This window comes from Magnolia sinica, chromosome 18 (assembly GCF_029962835.1).
Source record: "Magnolia sinica isolate HGM2019 chromosome 18, MsV1, whole genome shotgun sequence".
Taxonomy (NCBI): Eukaryota; Viridiplantae; Streptophyta; class Magnoliopsida; order Magnoliales; family Magnoliaceae; genus Magnolia; species Magnolia sinica.
In genome coordinates, this window is record NC_080590.1 from 30,630,241 (window position 1) to 30,644,637 (window position 14,397).

General features: G+C 38.4%; 1 protein-coding gene across 2 annotated transcripts; it reads right to left on the minus strand.

Annotated features, from left to right (window-relative positions):
- Positions 1–3,031: 3,031 nt before the first annotated feature.
- On the minus strand, positions 3,032–14,134 carry LOC131233315 (homeobox protein knotted-1-like 7). Of its 2 annotated transcripts, XM_058229979.1 has the most exons (6): positions 13,594–14,134; positions 12,694–12,814; positions 6,582–6,769; positions 4,342–4,473; positions 3,313–3,455; positions 3,032–3,226 (listed from the first exon to the last, which is right to left on the minus strand). In XM_058229979.1, the coding sequence occupies exons 1-5, from the start codon at positions 13,894–13,896 to the stop codon at positions 3,318–3,320; spliced, it is 882 nt and encodes a 293-aa protein (XP_058085962.1). In that variant the 5' UTR covers positions 13,897–14,134; the 3' UTR covers positions 3,032–3,226; positions 3,313–3,317. The 2 variants fall into 2 exon arrangements, with proteins under 2 accessions (XP_058085962.1, XP_058085961.1); XM_058229978.1 differs by having other exon boundaries at positions 3,032–3,455; positions 13,594–14,133.
- Between the last annotated feature and the right edge of the window lie 263 nt (positions 14,135–14,397).

Below are 14,397 nucleotides of genomic sequence, written 5' to 3' on the forward strand. Positions count from 1 at the left end.
GGGGATGTTTCTCTGACTCGTCCTGGATGAAAATAGCTACTGAATATCTTTGTATTGAAAATAGCTACTAGTCATGGAGCCTACTTGATATGAGTGCTAAGGGAAGCACAATCATTTATCCTTTAATTAGTATTGGGAGTCAATTTCATAGTGGATTGAAATGTTATGGGTTTTATGCAGTTTATGGTCAAACGCCTGTGCAGTTCGTGGTGATCCATCCATCTATTCATCAAGCAATCAATCAATCATCAATCATCACATCCTTATTCCAACTATTTGGGGCCAGGTGTATGAATCCTATTTCGTCTGTCAATACCATCCTCTGAACAAGCCTTCATATCCTTTCTTACCACCTGGATCAAGTCCTTTTTAGATCTTTTACCCGTCCTGTTTTCAGCCCCTTCAATCTTAATCAATGTTAATCTCATAAACCCAAATCCTTTGTTTTCTCCCATTCTCTTTTCAGTCCCTTCAATCTTAACCAATGTTCCCCTCCTTACGAGAGCAGTCTCTTGTCCTTTATTATGTGCCAGAAAAACATCTGTATCCAATCCATCATTCTCTTATTGGGATACTGCGCTTAGGCTGTTTTGATTGGCTTCATTCTTAGTTTTTCCCTTTCCGTCTTCCCAAACATCCGTCTTCACATCCTCATATGGAAAATACTCCATCTTTGCTCTATATTGCCTCCGTTTGAATTCTTTGTTCCACATAAGATAGCCTTTTGAATAGCTATCTCAAAGTAACCTCCCCCCCCTTTTTTTTGTAAGCATGTAGTGAGCACACAAGGCTCTAGGGGTGAGGCTACGCCTCATCCACCAAGCTCCAGTTATATTGAAAATGTTGATGACAACATTTCCATTTGGAATTTTGAGGTGTACTGACTTTTACTAACGTAAATAAGATCTTTTATAATAAAAACCACCCTTTTTCTATAGCGGGTTCTTAGTTGCTAGAGGACATGCAAAACTCACCAAAGCTGATAGCTTAGGTGTTGGGCCTTTACCTGGATTATCATAGAACTCCAAAAGTAAATCCCCATGAAGAAAACGAAGAAGAAACGACAGTTTGAGTGTTGTTGTAGGCTTGTATCTTGGGTGACGTGGATATGCAGGGACCAAGAGCTTATTGTTGTAGAGTTATCAACCCCCCATTGCTAATGCACTTCTATTAGTTTTTCTCCTCCTTTTTAGGCGTAGGAGACCGTTGCAGAGTTGATTCTCATAGGCTCAGGGTACACCATTGGAGGTGATGAGGACCACTTTTGCATGCTATTCCCTCTCTAGGTGAACCGTTGTAATTGACTGTTGTAGGAAGTGTGTTGTTGACAGGCTGTCAAGGGGGCTGTGTCTCAGTTAGTAAAGAGAGACGGGCCAAATTTAGAAGTTGGCAAGAAAGAGCTTTGAGTAGCTATGAATTTCGCTAGAAGACTTGAGAAAATTATGCAAGAAATATGTCAATGAAAAACTCCAACGGGATCAAATGCTGAGTGTGTTTTGGGAACATATACCTACTATTGATCCAATTCTCATACAAAATCGTATGGTGTTTTTCAATAATGAAATAAGCAGTGAGAGCTCTATTTTGGTGGGCATTGACTGAAATATTTGATTTTTGTTCAGTTTTCTTCATTCATGGTTGCATTTATTATGTGGACATCACTTGTATACTTTTGATCCTCTGGGTTGACCAGATCAAGTGGCATGCGGTTTGAAACTATTCATAGCAGGTTAGGGGGTATCTCCCATCCAGTGGTGCCCATCTGATCAACGGTCTGGATTGAGAACACTTGGGAGTATCCTTGTGTGTGTTCCTTTGCATCCGTAAACTGCTTCTTGGAAAAAAATAAAAAAAAACGAGGGAGAATTTGAACCCAACCATTCATGTTTCAGTTTGTACAAGTGGGACATCTCTGTTTCAATCTGACTATTGCATAATCCACTCTGCATTGGGCCAGCTAGCTTGTTAGTACCTTAGTGTTGAAATGAGGTTATCTTCACTCAATCTACCACTTGAGCTATGGGTCAGCGTCTGCACAACAAGTAGGCCTAGAAGACCAGACTTCTGTGTTTGGAAAGATGCATTTTATTGCATCAACGCAATGATTATGCCTTTGCAACACCAATTAGGAAATACTTTGGTATTTTGATCACAAAATGAATCATGCATTTGGTGGATGCTTGAATTGTAATCAACAGATTGGATCATACACATGATGTTCCTCAACTATATCCATTCACACCTAGAGTGTCGGGCTCATATGAATGGACGACATAGATGAAACATATATATCAACGTGAAATTACATTGTATCTCACAATTTTGTTAGGGCTGAAAGATCAAATATCTAGATTAATTCAATCCTTCCCAAATGGCTACTTAATGTGAGTTGTACACCCGCACATGCCAATGTGGCACACTTGTACAAGAATCAAAAGCAGGGCTTCTTCTTTTTTAGACACACCTGCACCACATACATGCATACCCACGTGTGCACACACACACCCCATATGGGCACTCGAGCCCATGATCTTAGTGTTGAAACAGAGTCTGTATCTATATAACTGAGCCATGGAGCCAGACTTTCAGCTGAATATTCCTAGCCAAATAATCAGTCCATAGTTCAGGTGGCCAATCATACAGATAAGATGAACTATTTGAGAAGGATCACCAATGGTCCATGTTCAAAGTACACTGTGCGGTGCCTACCTGATTTGTACCGAGAAGACCATGTGTTGAACATCCCCAATCTGGTACGGATGACATTACACACGTGTTTGTTCAATTAGTTAATGCAAAGTCCCATTCAAATCATGCACAGAAGCCATAGATGCTGACTCGTCCGAGTCAGATGCAACTAATCTGAGTTGACTCAGACTCAGTCGGGGTCGAATCTGGTTTGGTACCATCAGCACCCATCAGACTTGGACGTCTCATCCTCCTTACTCAAGTGAGTCATGACTCGACTCAAGACCGTATCCGATTCTTAAATCCATGAAATTATCATTTCAATAACTGCATTACACTCCAATAATCAAACATTTCATGCTTTCTGTAATCTAAATTCCAATACTAAAAAATGTTTATACAGAAACCCCAGTAGTTATTTCAACGTAAGTAAGTAAGATTGATTGTATACTACATTTTCTGTATTTTAGTGGAAATTCCATCTTGGAGCCATGGTCATGTTCATGGCTCTTTCTGTGGCATCAGAGATGTTGGGGACCTGAATCAATGTGTCCATGTAAGTATTTGACATTCATTACATGCATCATGTGTATGTATTTGTAGTAATGGATGGACGAGACGAACCCGATCTACTTCTTGCGTCTAGACTTTAACGATGTTGATGATGAGTTGCTGTGCCAGTTTCTCTTCCTTTGGTTGATGAACCAGTTGTTTATCTGTTTGAGCTGCAATCCTGTCTCTTCGACGAGCTTCGCCTTATCATCTTCCTGTTATAAAAAAAGAAAAGAAAAAAAGAACATGTTGGAAGCGCAATGGAATTCATGTGGGCCCTCCTACGATCACAATGAATTGCCAGCCGGGAGGAGTCCGCCGCCGGCCGTGCCATCATGATCAGATGATCACAACCAATAAGGGCCTTAATTATTCTTATTGTCCATATTGCATGCCCTTAATTGCATGACTGTGAGAATTCAATTCTGGTTATTTTGAAGTTAGGTGCTATATAGGGTGGATTCCTCCTACCCATTGGTCTTTGTGGGCCGTAGGTGGGCCCACACTTAAAATCTGGATGCTGCATAACTTGAAAATGTAGTGCAAAACTCAAGGTTGATGTTTAAGTTATAAATGTTCTCAACCTGTACTTGTGGCACACATGTACAAGATCTGGACCGTTCGTTTTTATGGACTTTGCCATGGATGGGTAGGTAACCCCACATCGATTGGACAGATTTTGATGATTGCATGCAATTCCAACTGACGGTTAATATTTAATGAGACGAAGTCCTTCAGTAGGTGGCTATGATAATACAAGCAGGTATGAAGTTTGGCTATGAGGCATCTATCCCACTAGATGAATGGTCCAAATCTCATACTTGTGTGTCATATGTATCAAGAATGAGTAATTGATCCAAGATATTGCTCATCAGACAGGACCCACCATTCAGATGCCTTGTTCAAACGTCAGGCCTGCACAATCATCAAGTCTGGGTATGATGCTGAGATTGGCCTTATTTTTAAGAGAAGGCATCAAGTCAATAGGATCCACCTGATGAGCGGTTTGGATTTTACAGACATGTGCTGTGAAGACATAGGTGCTTGAATTTATTTAGAATTCATCTAAAGAGAGTTATAAAAGTAGATGCAGGTGCATACTGTTGGGTAGGGCCATTTTGCATGTTCTTTCCACCAGTTCTTCAAAACAGAAGTGGTGTCTCCGGGCAACTTCCCTGCCCTTCTCTTTCTCAGTATTTCCTCCCTCACATCTTCTATTCTTGATCTGAATCCCTGCATTGCACAAAAAAATGTGTGGTTCAGATCCATGATCATGCATGGACACCCATCTCAACATGGACTTGAGACTCGTTGACTTGTATCTACTTATTTATCAAGGATTCCATCTCCACATACGTAAAAAAATTACATATAAGAGATCTGGACCATTCTTCCTGCAGCTGGGTCATATGCTAAGAATCACAGAAATTGGTTGATTCTAGTAGCTGATTTGAGGAGTTTTTCCCATCAAATATCAACCGTTGGTTGGACTTTATTTTTCCAACTGTCTATTTCTAATCACTGGAAATATTACAATGGGTGGCTGGAGTCCAACTAGTGTAATTTTGGATAGGTACCAATAAATGCATAGCTCGGATCTTGTACATTTGTACCTGGAGATGAGAGAACTTGATACCACTGGATTTTTATTTTTATTTTTTCTACTCACTAGGTATGTATACTCCTTTAGTTTTTGTTTCATCTCTCTCTCTCTCTCTCTCTCTCTCTCTCTCTCTCTCTATCTCTCTGAAGAGATCGATATTCATCAGTCTAGATTCCATGATCGACTCATCTTCCTGGCTGGCATGTGGCACTTACGTAGATGGAGCATATTTCTAAAATCACCCTGATCAAGTTCTACATATAATGGTTAAATGACTCAATGACTCTGACCGACTCGTTCGGTTCCACGTTGAGTGGTGACACAATGGAGTTAGGTGTGAATTGACCCAATTCGCCCCAGTTGAGGTGATATTTTTGGACTCGGATTACGTCCAATCAAGTGCGCATTGCCACAACAAGTGTAATATTTTTGGTGCATGGTTTAGATCCCTTTTTAAATTATTTATTTATTTATTTTTTATTTTTTTTACACAAGCACACACAACCCACACACTCACGCTAGTGGAATTTCACCACCTGTGGATACGCGAACCCTTGACCAGGTGTTGAAACTCCTGAGAGTCTACTACCCAAGCAAGAGTAAGGATCCATTTAGATCCGTTTGAGCCATGGTGTAATTAGAGAGTGGATTAATTAGCGTCTAATCAGGGGTTTGATCTAATGCTGTCTAAGATTCTAGCCATAATATTGATTGAGTGCACCTAACATATAATTGTACACATGACATATATATGGTGTACACATGGTGATAATTGATTTAATTTGGATCAAGGTAGTAATTATGCATTGTATAACTTTCTCTATTTAAAAGAGACAAAATTAGCTACTATAAGAAAAGCCATATCCACTTATGGTAAAATGATTGTTGTTTGCATATAGGTGTGTGGATGTCTTGAAGAGGCAAAAGAATATTTCTCTAAGAAAGATATAAAAATACTATGCATTCTAGACATTATATTCCGAAATATAAGGACATTCCAAAATCAAGTTCATTCAAGCTTTGCACTTTTATCTTTATCCTCTTTCAGTTGTCCTTTTGAAAATGTTTTTATGAGGTATATTAGTGCCAACACTTGAAGATTTATTCAATACTTACCGATGCAAATCTTTGTGTTGAAATATGGACCTATTAGTTCATTGTATCGTTAAGACAATTTATCATTTGTACATTATATAAGTAAAGACCTATACCAACAAATTCAATATTTTCATTTTAAATTTCTTCATTTCCTTCAATGTGTACTGCTTCCTCTTGTGATGCTAGAGTCTTCAAATAATGTTAACCATCTAGTTGATTATTATCAAATAAATGGTTGAAAAATAAGACGGGGCTGTCTAAATTCCTAGGGCAAAATAAGATGGTTACTATTATCTTTTCAAGTTAACTTTTGGGTTATGCTCCATCCACAATTAGGTGAGCGACTTAGACGAACTGGATTTTCGTACGCCATTCGTACTGTAGAAGAGTCACCACCATTTAAAAAAATGCTGGAGAATTATGACATGAATCTAGCCCTATGTACTCTTAGTTGCATTACACTAACCATTTTTAGCTGGTTTTACTTGCTTTCTTGATTCTTCTCAAAGCAATGGTGCGATTTTGGAATTCCCAATCAAAACCTAATTCCATTTTATCTTGCATCCAGTTGTGGCCAATCTTTCGTTAAAACCAATGCATCAAGAGCTACTACTTGCTAGTTATGAGCTGAAAACATCACCTGTTTTAATTCAATCTTCAATTCTTGCCTAACTCTTTCCATTAAAGACCTCTCAGATTCGGTTGGAAGGAGTGGGCCAAATCCCATCATATCTTGTCCATCTGCACTGTTATCTAAAGAGCAATCCATCTGATATCCATCTTCATCATCTGACATTGTTGCACCTGTTCCTTCCCCAAGTGGTACTCCTGAAGCATCACCATAAATTGAGAGAAATACATAATTGCATTGAAAAGAAAAGAAAAGGAAAAAAAAAAAAACTTACAGGGTGTCTTGTTGTTGTTTTTCTTTTAAATATTTTTATATATTTCTCAATATTATAGTAATTCTCTAATTTTTTTTTCAAAAGACAAGTTTGGTTCACAATTTTTGGTGCATTTTACATTACCTAGGAACTCTATTCTTTGGCTTTTCCTCTAAAAAAAAAAGTGTCCTATTTCTAGTTGGGGAACGAAAAGCCTAAGAAATCAATACAAAATTTTAGACTTTCCTAAGCTTCAGGTTTTTATTTATTTTTGTGAAAGATGAAGATTTATGAAGAGCAACAAAGGCAAACAAAAAAAAAAAAAAAAAAAGCAGGAAAAACAAACGAGCATGAATTGGAAGCACCGCTCCTTAATAAAGGAAAATACTTTTCTCATGGTGGATCCCACAGTACCACTCTTATTCTTGAAGCATTAACCATTCCTTTCAATCCATACACACCAAAGAACGGCCAACAGAGCTAGACGCCATTCCCTCCTTTGATAAGAAGGGTCCCCTACATGCCAAGCCAGCTGGAAAAAATACTCCATAGAAGCGGGCATCGCCCAAGCCATCTTAAAAGCTTAGAAGATGCAGTCCCACACACCCAAGGTGCAGGGGCAGTGGAGAAAGAGATGCACCATGGATTCCTTGTCTTTCTTGTAAAGTAGGCAGATATTGGGAAGAATCATCCCTTGCCAACATAAATTATCTACAATTAGAATCTTATTTCTTCCCACGAGCCACACGAATGCTGCTACCTTTGGAGGGGCTTGATAACACCAAAAATTGTATTTCTGGTGTTTCTGCCAAATAGAACTTAATAATTCTTCAAGAAATACTAGATGTAGGGAAAAGCAAACCCGAATTCAGATCACACAAGATTAAACAAACATAAATAAGCAATCATAAAACACAAATGATTTTACGTGGAAAAACCTTTACAGGAAAAAACCACGCCATAAAAGTGACAACAAATCACTATGAAAACAAAAATACAACATATGGAATCACTTACAATAATTGAAAAACCTTCGTTTTCACTTTTCCTAAGCTCTCAAAAATATTTAGCCCTCCATAGAATAGCTTAGGTTTTCTCAGTATTCTCTTAATCTTGCAATTACACCCATATATAGTGTCACACCTTGAATAGGAAACAATTTTCATAGTTCTGTAAATCCGCGTGCTTCTGTCGATAGGATTGATAACCATTAAAGGCTCTTCGATGGGATCAAAGCCACCTTCGATCATATCGATTTTGACTCAAAAATAATCTAGTGAGCAATTGAAATAAATCGAAATTTTCTCAATGGGATCAACGACTGCTCGATGGGAACAACAGATCCAGTTATTGACAAATTTAAGTCATTTGATAACACTGGGAGTCTATGTTACGTAGGAAACATAAAATCTAAAGGATGAATTCTCTAATAACCTAATAGGTTTGAAATATTTGCTAGCTTATATGCATTTTTTTTTCTACACACGCACATACACCCCACACACTAACGCTAGTGGAATTTCACCACCTATGGGTACTCGAACCCTTGACCGGAAGTTGAAACTCCTGAGAGTCTACCACCCGAGCAAGGGTAAGGACCCTCTTAACTTATATGCTGCAAATGTATATAGCATTTGAAGCAAATATCAGCTAACCTATCATGGCTGCTCCATAAATTGATTAACCCAAGGTTCAAAATATATCACATCATATTGGAAATGCACATATAAAAACAATTATTTTCATTGATATTCTTATCATTGATTTCATTACTCAGAAGGTCTTGTACCATCTTGTGATCGCTTCTCGTAAATTCCTATATATATTGATATGATAGAGGTTTGCTAGAGTACATCTTAATGTATTTCAATATGATATGTCTGGACTTTAGCCTTTGGATCTGGGTTAGGCTTCAATAATGCATACAATTTATATTGTGTGCCACATTGGAAAATTTCAATTCTCCTCTCATCATTCCACTCTTTCATTTAAATATGTAGGATCTTCTTAAAATTTAAATAATTAAAGGCCTCAAATATTATAATCTTATAGTTTTTTTTGGTACACACCCCCATCCATGGTGAGGCCAATCGTATAAATGGTTTAATTCATTAAATGGATCCCAATTCAATGGCTAGTCCTGATGTATCCTATTGCTAGAAGTTGGTGTGTATTGTAGCAAACCTTGATATGGTATTGATGCATTAAGCATTGATTTGACATTAACCCTTTTATTGGAGCTTCATTTTGGAAAAAAGATGATCATGAGGCTTTGATTTATAACTCTCCATTTTCTTTTTATGGAAGTGTAGAATGGTTAGGATAGCCCAACTAGTTGTGATTAATGTTGCCCATCCAAGGTAAAGCCTACTTGATGATTAGTTTGGGTAGCCGTATACATTTTCAATGTGTTCCGGATTCAAAGTCACTTATAATTTATGTGAAAAAAGCGAGAATGGCCACCATCTATAAACACCATAATTTTAAGTACTTGTCCGATGATAATAAAAGTTTAGTCTCGAATAGGTTGCTTATTTGAGTGTCCTTACACCCCAGTGGTAGACTTTCAACACGAGGTCATGGGTTTGACTACCCATTTTGGTGAAATCCAACCATGGTGGTGTGAATGGGTGGGTATGTAAATTATTTATTTATTTATTTATTTATTTTTTTTTGTTTTAAAAGAAAAGAAAAAAACTTGCTTAGATGAAGCTCATCTCAATCTTGTTTGTGAAATCATCCTGTTCTAGCTAGCCTAGTTGTTTTTAGGGTTAAGGGTTTAGGATTATGTGTGCATTGAAAACTTAACAAATGTAATATATATGCACGTGATCCTACAAGATATATAATGGCATATATAGTGTATACATACTACTTTAAAATATATTATGACATATGTAATATATATGGAGCTCAATGATATATAGTAGTACATAAGATACATGCGTTGCATGTACAACTTTACTTATTTCACACGAAAGATGAAAGTTGAATATGATATGTTTACTGGGCCTGTAAAACAGATGGTGGCAGCTATGGGAGATTGGTACATGGAGCATGTGTACCTTAACATGAGTAAGCATGTCTATACTTATTTTAAGAATAAAAAGATTCTATAACTTTTAAAAAATTTGGACGACTATTTATGGCTTATTTTAAGTTTTGCCCAAACTAATAGCAGAAAAACCATGGATAAGAGCCTTACTTCTAATTAATAAATTTCTTGATATGGCAAAGATATATCAATATCTCAATAAATGTGGACGACCATCCATGAAGTCATCCCTTAGAAAGGCGTGTCCAGCATGCGCCCCTCTAATCTCCACCGCTCACCTCGTGCACACTGCACGGTGGAGATTGAGTCCTTAGGTTGGTTACCTATTCAAAATTTTCTCCCACAGGTTAATTTTTTACTAGTTATACGGTTGATGGGCTGATTGCTGACAGACATGGGTCACTTGCCATGTACGGCTCAGCTTAAACATTCCCTGGCCTAGAAAAATCAGGCCCGTCCAGTAGCAATATGGACCTTATTGTATTAATATTGGATGGTTGAAAGAATAGATCAAGGCCCTTATATAGTTTTCACGTGTGGCCCACTTGATCAGCATAAGGGCGTTATTTTTTGGCCATAGAATTTTCACTCTTGATGAATGGCCAGGGAACATAATCTATGCCATTGATCTGAAATATTATGAATGGACCGTCACACTTGCAATCATCCATTCAAAGGCGCTGATGGATCTGATTTTATAAAACTTTCAGGATGAATGTGGCCCACCAATGAATGGACTCCAACAAGCAATCGTTCACCACCATTTCTTAAATTGCAGTTTCTCATCCACAGTATATATGGCATGCATAAACGAGAATCAAGACCATCCAAATCACAGGCACCATTCTGGATAGAACAGAACGAGAGATGGTACTGATTGAACAATTCTAACCGTCTATTAAATCGATGGTTACAAATATAATGGTTAGTGGTCCAGATTCAATGAATGGAATCATATGGTTAAGATTGATCAATACTGTGAATTTTGGATTGTGGTACGTCCAGAGTGGGACCAGCATTTTGCATGGTCCACATCCATTGCATGTATGCGACTTGGGTGGGACACCACAACTTAAATATTGGTGAAAAACTATCACTGTAGTCCTTCGCTTGACGCTGAATAGCTCCTTGTCGTTTTCTTGTGTGCTTTTGATATGTACACCACTTTTCGAACTTCTCATATTCCGAAGTATACTTTTTTCCTACTATTTAGGATCAAAAGTAGAGAAATGGGTGTATGCATGAAAAAGTGTGGGTGTAAATATCAATATCCTTTCCAGTCTTCGATTCCATCTTTTACGATATTGAGTCTGGCTCTGACTATTCTAAAAGGAGGTTTGCTCCAATACATCCCGATGTATTAGATTACAATACGTCGGGTTTTTATTCTTTGAATCTGGGCCATCTTCCAATGATCCAAACCGTTTATATGACAAGTATGAATTTTTATTCAGGAAATACATGAAATAAAAGCATCAATTGGATTATTTCTACCCATTAATATTTGGCTTTTTTTTCATTGAAGATGAACGGTCAAGATAACATTTATATAATTAATGACTTCAAAAATTCAATCTTGGAATTTGTTTCTTGATATCCTTCATGCAAGTAGACCCTATCAAATGAACGGTCGGTATCATTGAAAAAGGCCCAAATCCAACGAGTAGAGCCGCGTTGCTTGTAATTGTTACAACGAGTGATGTATTCGAGCTACCGTGAAATCTTGGATAAGCAAATGAGGCAAATGTATCTACGGATGGTGTTTGCATCTCTCCATCTTACTTCCCATCACTACCTACCTAACCAACCTTCCTCTCCTAACTAATAGAAAAACTATTCTAGTGGGTCCCACTTCCACCCACCTCCATGTCCTAAGAACCCCTGGATTATTACCTTGATGGTACTGTAGTCCACCACCATCTTGAAAATGTTGGTGGCTCATCTCCTTACACGAGTCATACATCTACTGCTCCTATTCAGACCATCCAAATTGTGGACCACACTTTCAATGGAGGGTCGTCCGAATTTCATACTAATCGAGCTATCTGAACCCTCCAATTGGTGCCCATCAAAAGGATGGTTTTAAAAAATGGCTGATCCAAGTTCAACTACAAGAAATCAGATGGCTATTATCATCTGGTAAATGTCTTTTTTAGGTCATACTCCACCATCCCAAATCAGCTAAAGTGGTTTGGCTGGTAAGGATTTCCCTCCTACTACGCTTGCACCTTCTCGCTATCTCGGACCGGAATCCTCAACAACAAAGTTCTGTGGGCCCACCATGTGTCTTTTGACATCCACTCCGTCCATCAGGTTCAATACTCGGTTCTAGTTTGTGGGGACAAAATTCAGCCTGACCCAAAACTCAAGGGGGCCACATCACAGGAAAAATTCAGATGAGATGCCTACCATAGGTTTATATCTGGGGCCATCATAATGTGTATACTTCATCCAACCCATTCATCAGGTCTGAATCACTAGGATGAAGGGAAATAAAGCAATCAATCTGATCCTAATCTCAAATGGCCTATCTGTGGGAAGTTGAGTTTTTAGTCGTAATTTAACATTTTCCTAGTGGCGTGGCCCATCTGAGTATCATATCACATTGAAATTTTGGATTTACGGTTAAAATAGTGATTATCACCTGATGGACGCAGTAGATTTCATACATACAACATTATGGGACGCATAGAGCTTGAGTGTTGCACCCGCTGCGTGCAACAGGTGTTGTAGATGACGGTTTCAAATCAAACGGTGGAAAAGACAAGAAAGGCAAGAAAAGCCAAAAGATGAGCAGAGAGAGGGAAACGTACCTGTGAGAGCATGGAAAGACTGTTCAATCTCACGGCAGGCCATGACAGCTTCAACAGCATGCACTCGCACGTGCTGCTGTAACTGCTCTTTGAAAGAACACAACAATACCATATATTGTGCCTGCAAAAACATTATAAAAATGACATTTACAACCCCATATTTTTGTACCTACACCCTCATGCAACTCACCATTATCATTTTCATAGGTATTTTATCAAGATTGAAATTAAATAGGGACTCAAATTTACACCACCCTATTGTTAGATAAATACTTTTTTCTTCTACTTTCAGCAATACAACAGTAAAAGGCTACACTATTCTATTCCGAAAGTAGAAAAAAAGGGTGTGTCTATCAATCAGTGTGGGTGCAGATGTCAATTCCACATACACAGAGGGGCTCACATCCAGTCAGTTGGACGATAAGTTACCATCCACGTGTGTACGACATCCAACCCGTCCAATAGGTTGGGCCCACCATGAGGATCCTCTTCTACAAAAATCATCCCCATCCACTTATCAGGCCGGCCACAACAGAGAAAATAATGTATAGACAGTGATAAATACTAAAATACAAATGTGGACCTCCTGATGATTGGATGGGGCTGTTTTCTGCAAAAGGTGATCCCCATAGAGGTGCAAACCTATCGGATGGGTTGGATGTCAAACTATATATGTGTGTGTGTGTGTGATTTTTTCACACCTTTTCTTCTTTTGGTATTAAAACAACATGATTTGTACTGTTGTAATTACAAAATTAGAAAATAAAGGTGTATGCATCAACAGGAGAGGGTGTAAATATCAGCTCTTTGATGAAATCGCTGTGCAATGAGAGAGAGAGAGAGAGAGAGAGAGAGAGAGAGAGAGAGAGAGAGAGAGATGTGTGGTTAGGATTTTCTTACGAGGAATTCATCAAGATCTTGTTTCTCTTCGGGAGAGGTGACTCGGTGTTGGTGGTAAGATTGATAAGAACGTAGAAGGTGGTGGGACTGCGCTAGCTGTGCGTCGATCAGAGGGAGATGGTCGATCGGCGTTGCAACACGTAGACACCCGACGTGGGCTGATAGTAGTTGCTCGTAGAGAGGGTGGCTAACGATCTGGGCCTTTGTCAGCCGTTCATGCTCGGCTGAGATCTCTTGGATTGGCCTCAACATGGACCCACTGACGATATCCATACCCATACCAACGCTTTGGTCTTGTTGCATTTTTACTTCTTTTGCTATCTATGCTTTGATGGAATATAGATAGAGATCATAGAGAAACATGAAGAGAAATGAAAATCCTACCTCTCTATTTCGTTCTATGGTAGTGTTTGGATGCCACGAAATGTTATTTTCTCAATATTCCAGAGAGGTTTCTATTGGGATCTGAAGCAGATATGGATTTTTGTTTGGTGGGGTTTGATTGGTAGCTTCTCATGGAGGAAAGATCAAATGAGAGAGAGAGAGGGTCTTGCTCTTGGGTTTATATAAGAAGGAAATATAATTCTCTTTCCCTATGTCGCGATGCATGTTCTTGGCATGTGTTTCCCAAATGGACCCCACATGTTGAAATGTTATGATTATCAGAACCGTACATGTTCTGGATTCTATTCTATGGAAGCCACTATAGGAAAACTGTGATGAACGGATGAATCCAACAATCAGTATCCGTAAACGAATTTTGAACATTAAATTTAAGATTTATTAGTAGCCGAATTCAACTTA